General features: G+C 45.3%; 1 protein-coding gene across 3 annotated transcripts in view; it reads right to left on the bottom strand.

Moving 5' to 3' along the window:
- Positions 1-46: 46 nt before the first annotated feature.
- The window catches only part of KLHL12 (kelch like family member 12), a gene marked incomplete at its 5' end in the record, with an annotated part of 28286 nt that continues 7278 nt past the window's right edge, over positions 47-21054 (bottom strand). Inside the window, 10 exons of one of the 3 annotated variants that reach the window (XM_079934512.1) lie at positions 47-1001; positions 1143-1329; positions 2028-2126; positions 2438-2596; positions 3031-3226; positions 4021-4127; positions 11225-11339; positions 13500-13649; positions 17878-18095; positions 19345-19498. In XM_079934512.1, coding sequence (XP_079790638.1) covers positions 875-1001; positions 1143-1329; positions 2028-2126; positions 2438-2596; positions 3031-3226; positions 4021-4127; positions 11225-11339; positions 13500-13649; positions 17878-18095; positions 19345-19498 — 1512 coding nt within the window. In that variant the 3' untranslated portion in view covers positions 47-874. The remainder of the gene's footprint in view (positions 1002-1142; positions 1330-2027; positions 2127-2437; positions 2597-3030; positions 3227-4020; positions 4128-11224; positions 11340-13499; positions 13650-17877; positions 18096-19344; positions 19499-21054) is intronic. The other 2 variants (XM_079934511.1, XM_079934510.1) reach the window with 2 other exon arrangements.

Below are 21054 nucleotides of genomic sequence, written 5' to 3'. Positions count from 1 at the left end.
CTGAACTTCTAGGCAGCTGCCCCCCCGCCCCTCCCCCACCCCCTCTAAACAGTATGGACGCATAACAGTGGAGTGAGTAGCATTTGCTTCAACAGAGGAAGACCTTCCCCGTATAGATGAGTCACGGCAGGGAGGACTACTGTGAAATCACAGGAACTTCTGGTTTATCCCTGGCCCACTGAAGGCCCATTCTCCTCCACCTCTGCTCACCCAACATGTGCTGGCTCTGTCACTCTCTCAGTCCCCAGGGCCCAGGGGACCACGGAAAGACCCTCAAATAACACTCCCTCCTCAGCCTTCCGGCTGTCGCAGGTTCACTCCCATCCCACCACGTCCAGCTCCCTTCCCACACTCTACACCCAGCTCTGACGCCAACCCTGTCCCCCTGTCCCCAGGCCCCCAAAGTTTTGACAGGGCTCTTTCCTCTGTTTCCCTCCAGATCGGAACTGTGTTGCCCCTGCTACCTGTAGACTAGGAAAGATATTTATTGTTGTGAAACAAGAGTTGGTACCCTTCCAATGATCGAGGCTGGATACCGCCCACACCCCGGCGCTGCGCTCATACCTTAATTCTCTGCAACACGCGAGGCACAACTTAAATGTATGTTCTCCCAAGCGCACGCTGAGTCAGAAACGAGGGGAGAGTGCCCCCACGGCCGGGAGGAGAGGTGGTCTGGCCTCCCACACCCACTCAGTGTGCAGCCTCCTCCCCTGAGGGTCTGCAGCCCACCCTCCTCAGGGAAAACCACCAGTGCGAGGGGCGTCAAATAAGCACAATCATCGCGGCACTGGTGCCTGTAATCACCCTGTGCACACAGTGAGAAGCGGACATTCTGGAAAGGATCCTTGGTTCCCTGCCAACTGTGTCGGACCGGTCACTTCTCGCGGAGAACACACACGCCAGCGTCGCAGCGCTGGGTTCCCATGGAGGTTACGACCTCCCAGCTGTCGATGATGGGGTCGTAGCACTCGATGCTGCTCAGCAGGGAGTTCCCGTCGTAGCTGAGGGGGAAGAGGCGGGACTGAGCTCTGCAGCCGCATGGCCCCCTCCCGCACAAGGCGTCTCCCTCCCGGACCAAACCCCATCTCCACCCCCGATGCGGCTCGGATCACACCACTCTAGATGCCTGGTTTAACCCTCACCCTGCAATTGCATACAGTCTCCCCCGAAGCACCGTGGCCCCGACGTAGCATCGCGGGGTGGTCATGCTAGTGACCGTTGTCCAGGAATCGGTGCGAATGTTGTACGCTTCGACAGAAGAAAGGTGGGCTGTACCATCGAATCCCCCAACCACATAAATATGGTCATTCAGCAGGGCTACTCCCGCACCTGGGGAAGAAAAGGTACAGCAAATGAATACTGCTAAGCTCAGGATCTGAATTCTAGAAACAAAACACTGTCACTGACGGCTAGCTGAATTCCAGAATGGCCGAGGGATGGGGACGGGGCCAGACAGGCCTGGAAGAATCTAGTCCTGCACAGGTTACCCGCCTGTAAACCCTCTTGAACTGGCTGTCATCTTCACCTTCGTTAATTCACAGCCCAACCCTTATCAGCAGAAAAGAAGGAAGTGGAAAAAAGAAGGCAATAAAGGGAGGAAAGGAGTTGTGACTGGCTCTGGAGCACATCTTGCCCAGAGGAAGGGTGCTCTCCTTACCTTACCCCAGCCTGGGGGCTCAGGAAGCCCCTTCGCTGCACACGCACATTCCCTCAGGCAGTGTGCACCACATGCACAGAGCTGGACTGGCTGCTAGGATGCAGGGAGGGGCCCAGATGCAAAAAACGAGTAAGACAGGAAGCCTTCGCCCTCAAACTGTACCCTAGTCAAAGTTTAGGCTGCCTTTAGTCTCACTGTATTTAGAGACAACAGGCTGGAGGAGAATGGACCTGACTCATGTTCCCCTCTGTCTCCAGTGAAGATGGGGCTGCAGCCCTGGTCCGATGCCTGGCCTGTGGCTGCACCCTCACTGCACATACAAGGTTTGGACAGCTCCGTCTATTGCCCCCCAAGATCTGACTGGTCTTACCAGAGCGCTTGGTGGCCATCGGTGTGACATTAGTCCAGTGTCCTGTATGGGGATCGTATTTCTCAACTGAATTTAAGATATTCAAGCCATCATATCCTCCTGAAAGACAAAGCAGACCCCACTCCAGAAAGAATGGTAAGTCCTGATGCCCATTCCCATTCTGCCTTTCTCGAGTGTTTCAACTAAGTCTTTTAGTTCCAGTTCTCCCTCAAGGGTTCCAATAATCCAGAAAGAAATCTGGCAGTACCCTGTTTTCTGCTTCCATGAAAAGGAGAATCCCAGTTAACGAAAAATATACTGTGGCAGACCAGGGTTTTAGTGGAAGGAAGTCTACGAACTTCATTCTGGTAAAAAGGATCCCACCCCGAGGCTGCTGCCCATCAGTTCTCCCCGCGTCCCAGCCCGCACACCTAGGCAGTAGATGACCCCGCTGGCCACCACGAGGCCTGCGCCTTCCCGGGCCGTCTGCATGTCTCCCAGCATGCTCCACTGGTCGATGTTTGGGTCATACCGCTCCATACTGGTGTGACGCCTGCTTCCGTCAAAGCCCCCAGAGACATAGATCATATCTGCTCAGAATGAACAAGTCACAGCTATTAGAGAACGAGAGCCTTCTAGTAACTCTTTTCTCTACAAATCTCCCACAACTCTTTCCAATGTTTGGGGGCAAAAACAAGTGTTTTTTTAAGGGATAAGTCAATTAAGTCCTTTTTAAAGAGGACAGCACAATCGAGACATGTAAAAAGAATGGAGTAAGATGGAATCTTCAGAAACATTCCAAGACTAGATGGGAATTTGCAAAAATACAACTAGTGCCAATTCCCCACTCAGCACAGTGGAACTTGATTTACCAACTCTGTTGTCAGCGTTGAAACACCCATGGGTATTTCTGAAAGCAGAAAGGCGTATCCGATCTTACCAGTAGCCTCCACATTTCATAGAGAGGTATGAACCCCGATCCAGCCACCCCAAAATGCAAACACTGCCCTGTGCACCAGCCTACCTCCTAAGGTGGTGGCTCCGGCCAAGCCTCGTCGGACATTCATAGGGGCCACAGAATACCAGACCCCATCTTCGTCTGCTGTGTAGTCTAGACACTCCACTGAGCTGAGGCGGGAACGGCCATCATAGCCGCCAATCACGTAGATCCGGTCGTGGAGGGACACTGAGGCTACGTAGCGTCTCTTCCGAGTGATGCTCTAGGATTCAGGAGGGAAGAGGTGCCTCTGTCATTTCAGTCATGCCAGTCTTAGGCCTCACCTTTTGCTGTCCTTCCTGTTTTTATCTGCGCACCTCTGCTTCTTCACCTGCCACTGTGAAGCCTTCTGAGCAGAGGTTCATCTGCTGTCTGGATGAAAACCTCTTGCTTGTTGTGATGCTCTTACAGATTAAAGCCTTCTGTACATTTGCCTCCTTCCAAGGCTTCCAAAGGACCTAATGTCCTTCTGTTATCCAGTATCTGATTCCTCTCTATTCCATAAGGCACTGGGCTAAAGACCGGTATCCTTCCATAAAGTAGAAAGCTATTACCACAGTGCTATCTAAGGGCCAGGACCTGAAGACCCGAAAAGTTATGAGAAATGATCAAAAGATTTCCAAGTTTTCTCAGAATTACTATTGTTCATTCAGCACTGAAACAGAGACACACCAAAGGAGAGAGATACAAACTTCCAAGTTCCACTGGATGCCAGTTCAGCTTAGCACAGTTTAACACAGTGTTCAGGTTAACAGGGCACGAGGGTAGCACCCTGCGAGTTGCACAGGCAGCTTGGGAAGGCGTGGGAATGGTGGCGGCCAGCTGAGTGTAACTTGGCACAGGGTCATTAATATTTCTTATGTCTAATTAGTCAATAACTAACTACTGAAACTAACTGCTGTAAGGAACACGATGCTGTTACCAGGCTTTTCTACTCTAAGGGCTGGATTCGTTATGATCTGGAGCCAGGGACTGCATTGAAGCTCTTTCCCCAGGCTTGGTTCCACCACTACTTACTGGCAAAAAGCTCCACTCCTGAGTCTTGGGGTCATACTTCTCTACCACGTCGATGGGAGACTGCTGGCTTCCGAAGCCCCCGACCACCAGCAGCACTTCGTTGGCTCCTGAGGACAAGGGAGAAGGAGAGAGGTCACTTCCCCATTGCTGCTGGGTAACTCCTCACAGGGAAGGAGAAGGAGAAACAGGGCTAGGATACCTTGTTCTCTGCAGCCCAGAGAAGCCATCTGAAATAGGAGATTCATCATAAGGCTGCCTAATAGGAAATTATTTCTTCCTGAGAACCTGAATCTCTGAAATTTAAATTTCTGGACAACATTAAAACTCCAGAAGGCAAGCGTGAACACACCCTGCACCATTTCAACCCATGTAGACAACTCTGGCTGATTTCACAACAGGCTCCAAGTGCAGGCTGGAGGCTGGAGGAGCTCTCTCTGCCCTTCTCACCCCGTAAAACTCAAAAGGGGAGTTTTTTTGCCATGGCAAAGAATGCTCTCCTAACCTTGTCCCCAAAAAGTTGAGAGTTGTGGCTTAGGAACCAAATGATAGATTAAAAAAATCTTTTCCATGACTTTTATTTTTCCAAATTAGCCAACTATACGACCACATTCCCTGCTAATTCGTCAAAACTGCCAGGTAATCATAAGACTAGGCTTTTAAAGGGAGTCTTGTTCTCTACTATTTTCCCAAACAAGGCATTTTGATAGCTTTTGTATCGTCCCCTTTCCCCTAAGGACTTATTTGGATAATCTTATTCTGATAATATTTCTTTTGAGGAAATCCCCCGTGTATTGTGCTACTGGAGAGAACACTTATCTGGAGCATTTAGGGAAATTCAGTCCCCAGGAGGGCATTTTGTTGACCTGGACTTGAAAGAGCAAATGCAGTACCTTTAAACTGACAAGGAATACAGACCAGCCCCTAATGAAGTCACGGCTGTGACAGTCATCCACAGCGGCTATGACCGTCAGGGGAAAGCTCACATACCGCTTCAGAACACTCAGCAGGAAGCACGCCACCATCACTTATGAAGTATTCTCGCAGAAAAATTGAGGCTGAATCTTGAATCTTATCAAGCGTCTAGTCTAACCACCAGTTTACAGGAAATATAGGGGACAGAAGAATGTGTTAAATGAGACTACTTGGATGCAGTCAACAAAATCTAGACTGTGGGAAATTCTACAGGTTTCTTTAACAGATAAATTGCAAAGGGAAACCAAAGCAGGAGGGAAAAAACTATGGATTAAAAGAGACTAAAGAGGACTTCCCTGGTGGCGCAGCGGTTAAGAATCTGCCTACCAATGCAGGGGACACGGGTTCAAACCCTGGTCCAGGAAGATCCCACATGCCACGGAGCAACTAAGCCCGTGCGCCACAACTACTGAGCCTGCGCTCTAGAGCCTGCGAGCCACAACTACTGAGCCCACGTGCCACAACTACTGAAGCCTGTGCGCCTAGAGCACGGGCTCCGCAACAAGAGAAGCCATCGCAATGAGAAGCCCACGCACCGCAACGAGAAGCCCACGTACCACAACGAAGACTAGCCCCAGCTCGCTGCAACCAGAGAAAGCTCACGCGCAGCAACGAAGACCCAACGCAGCCAAAAGTAAATAAATAAAGCCCAACAAAAAATATGTGGAAAAAAATAGTTTCAAAATAAAATAAAAGAGACAAAAGAGTGCTATGAACTCAGTGCAACGTGTGGGCCTTGTCTGGATCCTGATTGGAGCAACTGAAGTATAAAAAACAAAGAAAAATCAATTACGGGAAAACTGAGGAAGTGTGTATGTGTACTTGATATCTGATGAAGATAAATACTTGGCTGTGTGTTTCTTATCTTTTAGAGATACACACAAAAGCATAATATATATGGATGGAAGTTTATCCTGTCTGGGATTTGCTTCAAAATACATAGGCTATGAGTTGATAATTGTTGAAACTGGACAATAGGTATGGGGGAAATCCTTATATTATTCTGTTTTTATACATGTTTGAAATTTTTCTTAAACCCACACATAAAGCACGGACTTTAACCTCCCCCTCTGAGAGGGCACCTGTCTGTGAACTTGCCAAATAAAGTATGTGGCCCCTTCTCCAACGTGAGCAGCCATCTTCTTTTAGAAAACAAAGCATTTGAACAAAGGGCCCTTTTGTATGATGCAGGTTTTATTTCTGAAATCCCTCCAAGCTGGGGCAGGCCAGGGCCTGCGTTGGCAGCACTTCCCCGCCATCTGCCCCTTTCTCCCCCTCCGACTTGAGCAGAGGAGGTGAGACAGTGATGAGTCCCGAAAGCACCCACAACAACCGAGGGGATTTTCTATGCTTCGCACATTAAAAAAAATACCATTGATTTTCAGCTTTAATTTCAAACTCTGGAGGACCAATAGTGCTCCCGTGGCTCCAGGCTTCTCAGTAAACGTCCTGGTAACCTGCATCCACAGAGGAACGTGGGCAGGGTGTCAGCGTAAGTCGCTCAGCGACTTATGGCTCTGAACCCTGGGGCTCCTAGACCACTAGAAGCTGGGGTGTCCAAACCTCTCTGCAAGGAAGGCCTATTTTCATTACTTTCCCTGAAAGATCCTGTGTTTTGAAAGACTGCCTGCCACGTGAGTTTAACTTCCCCACTGCGGCCGGAGTTCATGTCAGTGCCGACAGAGCTTTTGATAAGGACAAGAGGGCCAGTGTTTTAACACTGAAAACGTGTCATTTTAGTCAGTTCTGATGTCTGTTTAGCCTGTGTAGCTTTTTCTAGCAGAAAAATGATTTTCTTTTAAAAAGTTTAAAAAATAACTCAAGGGCTAGTATGACTGTCATCCTCACTCACATGTTACCCACCCTTTGGTTCAAAAGATTTAAGAATATTATGTCTTGTGATTATAAAACATGTAATATATAAAATACATTTTCACTGTTAAAAAGCTTAAAAAGAAAGTGTTATGAAAAAATTTAGCTATAATTCCACAATACAAAGACACAGCAAAACATAAGATTATTTCCTTCCAGCTTTGTTTCTAAATATTTATAAAACATAAATGGGACCATACTGTAGTGCGTCCTGTTTTTATTTCATTTTCTCAAAATATTAACAAAATCCTTTAATATATGATTTTAATATTCTTAGGTATTTCAGGAGTTCATGATTTGGGGTTATAAATAATCACATATAATCCTATGATAAACATCCTTGAATATGAAACTTTTCCCAGTCATTTTCTTAACACAGTAATGGGAGGGCTGCCTAGTGAAGACCATGAACCTTAAAGAAGTCTTTGGATGTATATTATAAGATACTGAGGTTGAAACAAATTCCAAACCCACCAACACTCTAAAGGCGCCAATCCATTCTACTCTCTGTAGCACTGGTATTGTCTTTTTATTCTTTGATACTTTGGTAGGCAAAAAATTGTATTTATTGTTTTAACTCTTGCCTTAGCACTGCTAAGACTTTATAACTACTTCGGCTGAATCTCGCCCCTTTTATTTAGCAGGACTCCGCTTCTATGAGCCGCACACTCAAGTCTCTAGTGTTTCTTTCTTGTGTGCATTTTTATGAGCTGTTTGCATGCAAATGACTTTAACCTTTTGCTGTGGCTGCAGCAGATTTATTTTCCTGATTTGTCTTACAATGTTGTACATGATTTTTATTTAGTCAGGTACACTGGCCTTTTCTTTTGCAACTTCTTCTATTGCTTTGTGCCTAGAAAGTCTTCCTCCCTCAGAGGAACTCCTAGGGTTTCACTGTCTTTGGACCCTCAGCTCGGACCACTACTCCAGCAGACTTACTAATGTGAGAAAGAGCCAGGGGAAGGGCTGACCAGAAGGAAGCCTGTTTGTTCTCTGCCAAGGAATGGGGCACTTGCCAAGTTAGATTTTTATCTTTATGATGAGGAAAATGTGTCTAAAACACCTGGTAAGAGCAGTGTGAAAAGGCACATTACTCACACCGAGGCCTCCCGACAGTGCCAGTCACTGTTTTTTATTGGGGGGGGGGAGGGGAACGTGTGTGCGCTGGGGTGTTTTGTTGGAGGAAAGTGCAGACAGGCTGCAGGACTGCTAAGAACAGGTTCAGGGACCGACATTTCCACGTGCTCAGAAAAGAAGCCAGTGACAAAGTAGGAACTACAATTTCTATTACATCTTTTATGAGAGAGTAATGGGTAAGATTAACAATTAAAACAAAATCCCCACACATTATCTGGCATGCTATTTTTCCTCAGCTGTATATTTAATTTCCTTATGCTGTATGCAAAGAGCCATCATCCTGGTAACTGACTTAGCAACCTCTACGAATAGAGACGGGCAGAGGACAGGATGGCTGGAACAATTTACTTCTCAGGTACTAACGTGGAGATGCTAAATTAAGAATCTCATAGGGAACAGTTTCATTATTTCCTTCCTAGAACTTTTGAGAAAATGACCTCGAAACTACGAGGGCGTGTAGAGTCATATTCTAATCCCTCAAGGTCAGGACAATAAGCAAGTTCTCCGAGCAAGTAGGAGCTTTCTCCTGCCTGTTCAAAGAAAAGCAGGAAATGCACTCTAAAGGACCTTCTGGGTTTGGTGGTTCACACAAATTTTTATTGGACTTAGTTCGATTTAACAAGCGATTATGTACTGGTTGGGACACTTCTGGCTCTACAAGAAAGAAACACATCTTCTGTATTGGAAAGAACTCTAGTGGCTGAATTTAACTCCTTTCATATGCCGAAGAAGAAATGGTAATCCAGAGAAGCTGAAGGACTTGTCCAAGTTCAAACAGCACGTTAGCAGCCTAACAGAACCGGGAGGAAAACATCAAAGTGAGCGAAATGTCTTACCTCCTAGTGCCAGATTCTTTCCTCTACATCACCGGCTCACCTGCTACTTACAGAATATATATCTGTTATCTTCTCTGTCAGCTTATGGTAATAACACGGAGGTATAGAAACAAAACACTAGTAGTTAATATTCCCCCGCAATCTCACTTTATTAAAGGTTTAGTGTTTATCCTGTATACATATCGTTTGTTTACGCTCAGGCAAACACACATATGTAGGAGGTTTTGCTTCCTTCTTTTCCCCTACTCAGCGTGCACAATTAATCTTACGTGTATCTGACTCAATGCTTTTAACAGTTTCGTGACATTCCATGGTACAGCTGTGCTATAATTCAGTCAAGCATTAATCCCCCTTTACTTGGCGTTCAGGCTGTATTCATTCTTTTCTGTACATTAGCAATTTATAGTAAACGTCCTTATGCATATGTCTTTCCTCATATGTGCTTATTTCTGTACTGACACGCTGTTTCTACAGTACAGATTCCCGGAGGTGGGACACACAGGGTGTGCTCATTTTAAACTCCAGTGACTACCTTGTTCTGATCTGTGGTTCCAGACCTCCTAGTGGAGCATCTTTTAAGTGCACGGTGTTCCCTCACGCGTCCTCCTCTGTGTGCTACCTGTGCACCTCCCGTGCCGCCTTCTGTGGGGTCACTGCTCTTTTTCTTGTTGATACATATGGGTTCTTTTTACAGTAGAAATGTTAACCTTTTGTCAAACATATTGAGTATATTTTCTCCCAGTCCCCGTCTCTTGACTTTACGTCTTTTGCCATCAATTTAAAAAAAACAAAAACCCCCAAAAAACTGATGCAGTCAAGTAACCTTGAAGAGTTCTAGGTTTCTCTGTTTTAGTTAAAAAACAGGAGTAGAGAGAAGGGAGGTTGCTCTCTCATGGACACAGAATCTCAGTTTTGTAAGATGAGAAGAGTTCTGGATACGGGTTGTACAACCGTGTGAATGTATTTAACACCGCTGATCTGTACACTTAAAACGGAGAAGATGGTAAATTTTATGTTATGTATATTTTACCACAGTTAAAAATAGAAAAAAAAGGCTCCCACCCAGAAGTTAATCAAATAATTTTCGTATAATTTCTTCTAATATTTTCATGATTTTTCACTTAGCCCTTCAATCTTTTAAAAAAAATTTCCTTTTGTATTTTTTCCATTTATCTTGTGTTGATTACATATCTCTGTATATAACAAGCGATACAGATCACATTTTGTCATCTCCCAGGAATTAACAGAACAGTATCCCTTTAAAAACAACAATAACAAAAAGTAGTATCTCTGGGTGGTGCAATTATGGATGACTCATTTATTTATTTTTTGCTTCTCTGTATTTCTAAAACTTCTACAGATAGGTACTACTTATGCGATTAAAAAATGAGATAAATCATCATTCTACTTAAATCTATCAATGAAAGGCTTAATTATCAATTAACACCTTAGCACACATGAGTCCACAGTCAGATAAGAGCAAAAATAGGAAGTGATAAAAACAAGATACCACCCCATATACACAGAGTAATTTATAACCTATGAAATGCTATTACATACAGTATCTAGGATCCTGGGACAGTGAAATGGAAATGACGTAACATTTGAGCACAGATTACATGCCAGCTGCAATGTCAGGCATCTTACATGCGTGATGTCATTGGGCCTCCACAATAACCAGTGTGATAAGACATTAGCGTCCTCATTTCAGAGGCGGAAGCATCGGCTCAGACAAGTGGACACCCTGCCCAGGCTCACAACCAGCCAGTCGCTGGCTGGGCTGGGATCTGAACCCAGGTCTGTCTGCTGACATGACAGCCTCCGTGCACAGCACTCACGTGTGCCGAGAGCCGTTCTCAGCCTTTCACTTGCTCTTCACGACAACCTTCAAGGGAGGAGCTATGATGGCCCCCATTTTACAGATGAGGCAACTGACACAGAGAGGCTGAGTTTCCTGCCGAACACCTGGCAAGTGGTAAATGGGGACCTGCACCCAACCCACAGTCTGGCTTGAGTCCAGGCCCTTGACCACTGCATGCCATTGCCTCTGACCACCCTGGACTCCTCTGCAGTTCACCACACTGCTGCTTCCCCTTCCTCTTCACGTGGAGAAGGGCAGAGGTGGGGGAAGCAGACCACTTACTCACTACATGGCATTTGAGATATTTCTAATTCACAGGCTCCAAATATACTGAAATAACAGTGGTAACTTATGTCGCATAATACTTGACAATTTATGAAGTGCTTTCACACACTTTATCTCATGTAATCCTCCAAAGAGTTATGTGAAATAGAAGGGAAGATATCCTTGGTTTATAGGAAAGAAAGCTCCGGGTGGTAAAGGGACTTGTACAAATTGACACAATTAATACAAGATGCCAGCTTACCTAGACGCGCCCTTGTCCTGGGTCCCTGCATCTGACTGCGCAGCTCAGGCCTCAGATGAAACTTCTTTGCTTCATCAACGAGGTCCCTGCACTGTAAACTACAGCGGATGAAAGGCTGAAATACAGCAGGTAGGAGAGTGAGCTGCAGGACCACCTCTAATAAAAGCATAAATGGCACATATAAAGAACTAAATTCTTAACACAGAAAACCAGTTTCCAAAGCCCTGTGGTTCCAGGAGGGCTGCTGGTAATAATTATGCTATGGGCTTCCGGAATGATTAAAAAAAGATTTTTTGAATAGACGTTATGGGATTCAAAGGTATGTGTGGGGTATGTGAGTGGACTATTAAGGAAGAAATTACAAACAGGAGGCAAAGAATTTGAGATGTGACACTAAGCACAGGCATCTTTTCTAATGCAAACGACTGCAAAGCTGTGTCTATAATTAACTTCCAAAGAGACCAGGGTTGGGCCAGAAGCAGGCGCCTGTCTGGGCCTCACCTACACATTACAAATCAGCGGCCCCCAGGGTAGCGTCCAGGTAATGTGCATGGTGAAGGTCAGAAAACGCACCACCGAGATCTCAGGCTGGAGAAACACTTATAAACAAACACGATATGATCCAAGTTGATATTACTGGGTTGACCAAAAAGTTCGTTCGGTTTTCTCCTAAGCTGGCTCTAGTAGCACTTAGCTGACTTTAACTTCATTTGAAACAATATTTTTAGATTGTATTGTGACAGCTGTCATAGCGTGCATTAAAAAACACTTATCACACTTGGTGAATTTTTCTGTAGCCATTTTAATACTGAAGATGGAAGAAAAAAAGCAACATTCTTGGCATATCATGCTTTATTATTTCAAGAAAGGTTAAAAACGCAACTGAAACGCAGAAAAAGATTTGTGTAGTGTATGGAGAAGGTGCTGTCACTAATCAAATGTGTCAAAAGTGGCTTGCGAAGTTTCGTGCTGGAGATTTCTCACTGGACAATGCTCCACAGTCTGGGAGACCAGTTGATAGTGATCAAATCGAGACATTCATTGAGAAAATCAACGTTATACCACGCGGGAGGTAGCCCGACGTACTGAAAATATCCAAGTCAAGCATTGAAAACCATTTGCACCAGCCTGGTTACGTGAATTGCTTTGATGTCTGGGCTCAGTATTAAGTGGAAAAAAACCTTCTTGACCGTATTACCGCAAGCGATTCTCTACTGAAAGGTAACAAAAATGTTCCGTTTTTAAATTGTGACGGATGATGAAAAGTGGATAGTGTACAACAATGTGGAACGGAAGAGATCGTGGGGCAAGCGAAATGAAGCACCAGCCAACCACACCAAAGGCCGGTCTTCATCCAAAGAAGGTGATGTTGTGTATATGGTGGGATTGGAAGGGAGTCCTCTATGATGAGCTCCTTCCGGAAAACGAAATTAATTTCAACAAGTACTGCTCCCAATTAGACCAACTGAAAGCAGCACTCGACGAAAAGCATCCAGAATTAGTCAACAGAAAACACATAATCTTCCATCAGGATAACGCAAGACTGCATGTTTCTTTGATGACCAGGCAAAAACTGTTACAGTTTGGCTGGGAAGTTCTGATTCACCTGCCAGACATTGTACCTTCGGATCTCCACTTATGTTGGTCTTTACAAAATTCTCTTAATGGAAAAAATTCCAATTCCCTGGAATACTGTAAAATGCATCTGGAACAGTTCTTTGCTCAAAAATATAAAAAGTTTTGGGAAGATGGAATTATGAAGTTGCCTGAAAAACAGCAGAAGGTAGTGGAACAAAACGGTGAATATGTCTTTCAATAAAGTTCTTGGTGAAAATGAAAAATGTGTCTTTTATTTTTACTTAAAAACTGAAGGAACCTTTTGGCCAACCCAATAAATGCATCAAACTCCTTTCATGCTGGCCTCACCAGAAGTCAAAAATAGAGACTAGGTGAGCAAAGCATCTTTTCCAAGGCAATTTGGAAAAATTTCTGTTTAACAGAGAAGGGGACAAAATTTATCATCCGATGTTGCTTATGCAAAACACTGAGGAGCACGTAAAATGAAAAGACAACAAAGCACAAAATTAAATTAAGCCATAGACTTTCATTTCTGCCAGGAGACTGACCGGCCAAGCGACCGCCTGCAGACTCCCCGCCCCAGGCCCCCCAGGACATGCTTCCCAGGATGCTCGTGCCTCCTCTGAGGTGACCAGTTCTGAGTTCACGACATGAAGCTACAAGAGACGCCCACCGCCCTGGGTCCTGTGTGGCTCACCTCGGCATCTATGACATCCGTGATGTACCTGGGCGTCAGCAGGGGCATACGGACGTACTGCAGCAGGTCCGGCAGAGACTCTTCCCGCCCCTCCCTGGCGTGCTTCACCCAGTTGATGACGGCCTCGAAGACCGGCTCTTCAGAATCCACCTGCGAGTGCGTGACCACATGGTGGGGCTGCTCTGTAACCTCGCTTCCCTTTCCTTCCCGCCCCATTCCCGCCACCGTTATTTCCCATCTCCCAGAAATAAGTAGGCTCTTGGGAAAACAATCATTTCAGACACAACTTGCTGATATCATGAAAAGAGTTATAGTCAGATTCGGTGGAAAAAACCTAAGAGAGAGAGTACCTAATAGACCATCAGTCACAAATCGGCTTTTAATTCAGAATTTTCCCCATTCCTGAATTTTTTTCTGGTCATTTCTGAAACTTCAGCAGGGGAAGGGGGAATCTGCTGCCCTACTTGAAACTGGCTCTTTGTTTTAAAAAGAAAATTTTATTTTTATTTTTGGCTGTGTTGGGTCTTTGTTGCTGCACGCGGGCTTTCTCTAGTTGTGGCGAGCGGGGGGCTAGGCTTCGTTGCGGTGCGTGGGCTTCTCATCGCGGTGGCTTCTCTTGTTGTGGAGCATGGGCTCTAGGCACACGGGCTTCAGTTGTTGTGGCACGCGGGCTCAGCAGTTGTGGCTCGCGGCATCTAGAGCGCAGGCTCAGTAGTGGCACACGGGCTTAGTTGCTCCGCGGCATGTGGGATCTTCCCGGACCAGGGCTCAAACCTGTGCCCCCTGCATTGGCAGGCAGATTCTTAACCACTGCGCCACCAGGGAAGCCCCCGAGACTGGCTCCTAAAATAACTTATATTCATAGGTGTTGTCTAAGGACCTCCGTGCTCACTCTCGGACCCTTCAGCCAAGGCTGTGAGCAGGAACTTCCCTTACGGCATCGTAAAGAGTGCAGGGTCTGCAAAACACTGTCAATTAGTATTTGAGCAACTACTCTGTATTAGTCACCATGCTATTTGAGATGACACATATAATTAATCATTTGGGGAACTTAGGTCTAAGCTACATAGGACAGACTGGATAAGACACACCCTAGAAAACCTACATTACGTCCCTGGACAAGCACAAGGTACAGTAACACCTAGTACCTCCCCGAGACTGACACCTGAGGACTAGGCCTGTGTCCCTCCATCAGCCCCTGGAGTGTGTCTGTTCTGAGATAACTTTCAGAGTGTGACAGTGCCCAGACAAAGACATCACTCTGTGGACTTCTCTCAAGAGCTGAAAATACAGAAAATGTTTCAGAATGTTCATTCATTTGATGGATCTACCAAACACCTACTAGTGCCAGGAATTGTGGAGGGTAATTATACAATGGTGAACAAATCAGACATGAACCTTCCTCTTAAGTGGGGAGATAATTGTTAAATCAGAAAAACGAACAATCCCATTCTGTCATTATGTACCACATAGGAAAAGTACAGGGGCTATGAGACAGAATAACACGAGATTTCTTCATTTAGGCTGATGGGACAGGGAATGCCTCCCTGCAGGAGCAATAGGTTTAAACCTGATGGAAGAGTAGCAGTTAGCCTCGGGGCAGACAGAAAGCACTTGGAAAAGCCCTACAACTGCACCGTCCAACACAGTAGCCATGAGCCACATGTGCTATTTACATCTACATTAATTAAAATGAAGTTAAATTAAAAATTCAGCTTCGGGAATTCCCTGGCGGTCCAGTGGTTAGGACTCTACGCTTCCATTGCAGGGAGCACAGGTTCGATCCCTGGCCGGGCAACTACGATCCCGAAAGCCGTGTGGTGTGGCTAAAAAACCCCCCAAAACCCCCAAAGTCTGTCCTTAATAGCAATGAACGTGGCAAAAAAAAAAAAATTCAGCTTCTTAGTCACACTGGCCACATTTCAAGCTAGTGGCCAGTGAACTGGACAGCACAGACACAGGTCCTTTCCACCTTCACAGAACTTTCTATTGGACAGCTTGGGAAACGACAGAGGCTGGTGTGGCAGAATGAATGAGGGAGGGGACGAAAAAGGTCAAGCTGGAGAAGTAAACAGAGCATCAGGAGACTGGATTTCACTCTAAACCGTTAACAGGCTTCAAGTAGGCCAGTGTTGGGCCACACTGATGTCTGGTAAAGATTACTCCGAGAGCCACGGGAGGGCGGTTTAGAAGGGCTAAGAGCTGGGAGGCCAGTTAGAGGCTACTCTGGTCCATCAGGCAAAAGGTGATGATGCTTAGACTACGACAGTGATGACAGAATCTGTGTAAGCAAATTTATGGGAGGTCAAACTAACCCAGCCTACTCACGGTTTACATGCAGGTGAGGGTGCAGAAGGGTGGTCATGATTTTTTAGATAAACTTTGGTTAAAGGCAAGGATGACAGGCTAATAGTTCTGAACAGCTGCATGCTAGACTCTGACACATTCTAGGTTTAAATTAGATATATCCATTTAAAATGGGTTTTTCAATCATGAGTAGAGATCCTTGATCTTACTGAGGACAGAATAAACTAGAATTGCAGAGAAACAGCTAAACTGGGAAGAAAAAACCCCCAATACTAATGCTTCACTATGGAGAAAATAGTCTCCATAATAAATTTTCCCAGAGACTTCGTTTATGTATCAGGCACTGACATTCTTATTTAATGCTCAGAACAGCCCTACGTAGTAAGTACGACTGTTATCTACATTTTATGGGAGAGGGATCTGAAGGTCAGCGGTTAGGGGACACGCGTCACACAGCCAAGCCCAAACCCCAGCGTGACCCTGAAGCCCGTGCTGTTTTAAACAACGTGACATGCTGCCTCCATTGTTTCAAGTACTATTGTTTTACATGGTCCAGAGGAAGCGTTAGCCCCAGGGCCAGACATCTGGTTCCTGCTTCTGGCTGGTATATGAAAGAGAAAAAATGTCATTTGCTGAAAAAAAGCAAAGGCCAGTCTCGCTGGACACTTAAGGAAGACCGTACAAAAGAGCTCATCCCGGCTTCTGCAGAGGTCAGTTGTTTGCCCTCCCTGTTCCATCCGGTTTTATCCCCCAGTCTCCACTGTTCTAAAATAAATGGTTGCTGTGACTACTTCCAGATCTGGTCAAATAGAAACACAGCTCACAGCTCCGTGGTGAAGAGAACAGACTGTGGATGCAGATGGGCGGCACAAGTCCTGCCCCTCCCAGCTGTGTGAGGGTGGTGACTAATCACAGCGCCAGTTTCCTCCTCTGCAAAATGGACCCAGTTCTGAGAATTGAACAAGATTTACAAATGCCGGACTTCCCCGGCAGTCCAGCGGTTAAGATTCTGTGCTCCCAACGTAGGGGCCTGGGTTCGATCCCTGGTCAGGGAACTAGATAGAGCCTGCATGCCGCAACTAAGCCCCGGCGCAGCCAAATAAATAAATAAATAAGTAAACGTTTAAAGTCGTTTCTCATTATTATCTCAGAATGAGAGAGGAAAAAAAAATAAAATAACTCTTCGCCTCCTTAGAGAATCGAATGTCTCCTCACTGGGGAAAACAAACCCAACAGGTGGACTCCTCCCCAGCACTTGGCTCTGCTAGGTGTCTTCCAGAAGCTCCTAACCAGAGGGCTGGAGCCCTGGAGAGGAATGCCTGGCTGCCGCGACACGCACAGCCCCCGCTGCACTCACTGCAGCTCCCAGCCTAACGACAGATCCACACGCAGCACCCCACCCCCCACCCCCGCTCTGCTCAGCGGAGGACGAAGGCTCGCTCCCTGCTGGGCCGCGTCCCTGGGCGCTTCGCACACGGAGGCGGGACCCTATCGCTTCAACGCCCGGTCTGCAGGGCCCTCTCCTCCCACGGGCGCTGATGAGCTGCCTCTGGCTCACCATCTCCAACCTGCTGCCCCGTCCTTTCTGACCCACTCCCTTTACGATCCCGTTTAAATCCAGAAGGTTTTCTTCTTTCCTCTATGGAATTTCCTCGCCTTGAACAGGCTCATTATTCTCCTGACACTCAGTCATCATTTTTGTCTTCCTGTTTGTCGCCACTACTACACTGTGAATTCTCTGGAAACAAGACTGTCTCTTACGCACTCTTGGCTCCCCAGCACCTGGCATGGCGACGGCTATACAGGAAGATATTCTTGGTAAATGTTTTAAAATGCTTATTCCATACTGTTTAATAGTGATTCTTAACCGCTGGGATCACAAATTTCATTGAGGGAGGTAGCGAACTCCCTTCCGTAAATAGGCAAATACGTTTGGCATGCAATTTCAGGGACATTTAATGAAACCTCAGAGCTTAATATGGGCCCTGCTACAGAAGTACAACAACTCCGCCTTGCTTTCTGGTCTTCTGGCCCAGTCCTGACAAGAGCTAATGCCAAGCCAAGTCTGTACCTGGATCTCATCACACTTGATGAGCTTTTCCACCTCTCCTTGACTGAGAAGAATGAATTCTTCATGCTGCACCACTTCAGGAAAATGCTTCTGGCTAAAAACCTCAGCTGCTTGCATCAGATCAACACAGTTGTGAGTTTCCGCAAAGTCCCTGATACCCAGGCAGTTAGAAGGGTCCAGCTGGCTTTCCAAGAACTCACAGCAGGCTTGCTTCACGCCTAGAACAGACAAAAACGGTGAGTCCTTGAGGACACTCGGCCAGGTGGATGGGCCTATATTCTTGGATCACAACATCACGTTGTATCAGAGGAACCCTGGCTCAACACCTAAGAATCAGGTTAGAAATTTTATGCTTTGGAAATTCAAATCCTATTTTTGTCTTATGTGCTGTGTGGCCTTCTGCAAGGACTTTACAAATGTCTGCTGCTGCATTAGAACAAGTACGGCAAGACGAATTGCTTCTGTGGACACCGCCACAATTAAACAAACATGCCTACAAAACTCCTGGGAATCAAGCTATAAAATCAGCTTAATTTAGCACAGTGTACCTAATTTCTACTCCACATGAAAACTTACTAAAAGACTCCGGTGAAGGAAAAATAGGAGATACGGATAACAATCTCACATTTGTCTAACTGAAAAGCTCAGAGTATAAAATTAATGTTGGAGCTGTGCACTAATGCAAAAACTTCACACTGTTTCAATCATGTATCAAAAACTGAAAATAACAGAAACAGAACTGGAGGTTAGGACAGACAGGTTGGGAACTGGAAGGGGGATCATCTCTAATCCTGTGAAAACTTTACACTTTCATTTTTGTGTGTCAATTTAATTTTTTTTTTTTTTTTTTTTGCTGTACGCGGGCCTCTTACTGTTGTGGCCTCTCCCGTTGTGGAGCACAGGCTCCGGACGCACAGGCTCAGCGGCCATGGCTCATGGGCCCAGCCGCTCTGCGGCATGTGGGATCTTCCCGGACCGGGGCACGAACCCGTGTCCCCTGCATCGGCAGGCGGACTCTCAACCACTGCACCACCAGGGAAACCCCAATTTAAATTTTTAATAGATAATTTAAATGATTCAACAAACTAAAGGTACAGAAGGGTTTATATGAATAGTCCCCCTAGCCTCCCTACCCACCTGGCCATCTAGTTCCCTTCCACGGAGGCAACGACGCGTATCGGTTTTCTGTGTTTCCCTGCAGGACTGTTGTGCACATACATGGAAGGAAAGGCATCTATTATCCCCTCCTCCCCTTTTTTAAAAACAAAAAGTAAATGCTCTCTCCCAAAGAGCCAAAGACTCACATTTGGAGGCTACTCTATACCGCAATTGAAATCTCAACTTCTGTGCCATGGGCAGTAAACATGAGGCCCACAGTCTGTCTCCTTAATTTTCACGATTAAGTTTACATCACGAATTTTAAACATCTCCAGGGTCACTGTGGCACGAACAACTTAGCATCTGTACCTTTCAGCTGAAGCAGGCAGGCTGCAGGGAGCAGTTCCTGGACATTCTCCACCGTCACGTGCACGGTCTCTGTGTACACAAAGTCCAACAGGATTTCCATGGTCGAGGCAGTTAAACCCTGGATATCTACATACGGCTTCCCCTTCTCTGAAAGCTGAAAGTTCAAAGGGTATGAAATCATGGTGGTTATAATTCCACAAGATTAAGGCAGAGTCTCATATACAAAAGCTGGAAGGGACATTAACAATATTAACTGAATATAAGGAGGAACCCTGGCTCAACGCCTAAGAATCAGATTAGAAATTTTATGCTTTGGGAATTCAAATCCTATTTTTGTCTATGTGCTGAAAGATCTAAAAAAAAAGATCGACTATTTTGTTTGATTTGTACAAAGCAAACACGGCATATATTTGTAGCTTTTCAAATAGGGGGGAGCTATGTGTAACCCAAGAAGATACAGAGATGACACCTTCCTGGAATATTAATTTTACTTGTGAATAATTTTAAATGCTGCTTTCATATTAAAACAAATACAGACGTAACACCAGATAGAACCAAAAGTTGCCACGAGCATGCCACTAGTGTCCATGAGCTTCTGAGATGAAATACAAACTTCGCTGAGATTTCATGCTTGTAGATGCCCCAGGAGTTGCAGCTCCAGACCCTCCAGGATGAGCCAGCACTGTCCTATCTGTCCCTAGACAACACGCAGGTCATCTTGAGAGGGCTTCTGCTGTGCCACTGAAGACAACAGGATTGTTTGATACTTTTTCAAATACTGGGTTGACTCTCTTTTGGGATTACCGAATTACTGGTGGTACATTTAGTCTAGACTATATCCTTGGAGTTATGAGTATAGTTGAGGCCAGATAATCATAGAAAATGGTTTAGCTAAGGGTAGAAATCTTCAGTTTTACAGGATAGTAAACTATCTGAAAACTGATTACCTTACAAAAATTTTATTAGATTGTAATCTTAGTTTAGAGATTCCAATTACTTACAAAATTCCAGGGCACGTCCATTATGAACTAAATGTCTTTATCATCAGCCCAGAATAATAATCAGAAAGTATTCCCTACCAAAGCCAAGAACAAAATAAATCCCTAAGAATACAAAAAGTCACCAGTACATTATTTTGGAAAAACATTTTACTAACATTTAACACAGTATTTACAAACAGAAACATGAGTACATTTATGTCAGGAATTTCTTAGTCAATAAACTATATTCCCATTAGCCAAATAGCTTAACTATATAAATGAGATCACTATGTAATAACTTAGAGTAACTGTAGTATTTCGCATTAATATTTGCTTTACAACTTTTCAGGGTGCCTCTCATTTACTATTATTTCATCTGATTCTCACAGCAACCTGGTAAGGCAGTTAGGTCCGATATTACTGCCCTTTAAGACATAAAGGATCTAAGGTTCAGAGAAGTTATGTGACTTAACCAAGGCCTCAACTAATAAGCGACAGATCAGAGCCAGGCCTCCTGCCTCACCCTGTGCTCTTTCAGTTGCACCACATTTAAGGAACAATTTAGGGATGGAAGAGAACGAAGAAGCCATCAAGTTCAATCACCCTGTTCTACAGACAACCCAGTGAGGTTAGATGGTCACCAGGGTTCACACAGAATTACTAAGAGAACTGAACCTAAAATCCAGGTCTCTCCCACCTCCTAGAGAAATGAAAATAAAAACAAAAATAA

The sequence above is a fragment of the Stenella coeruleoalba genome (genome assembly GCF_951394435.1).
Source record: "Stenella coeruleoalba genome assembly, chromosome: 1".
NCBI lineage: Eukaryota > Metazoa > Chordata > Mammalia > Artiodactyla > Delphinidae > Stenella > Stenella coeruleoalba.
Note: the sequence above shows the minus strand (reverse complement) of the source record. Positions and strands in the feature narration are given on the sequence as shown.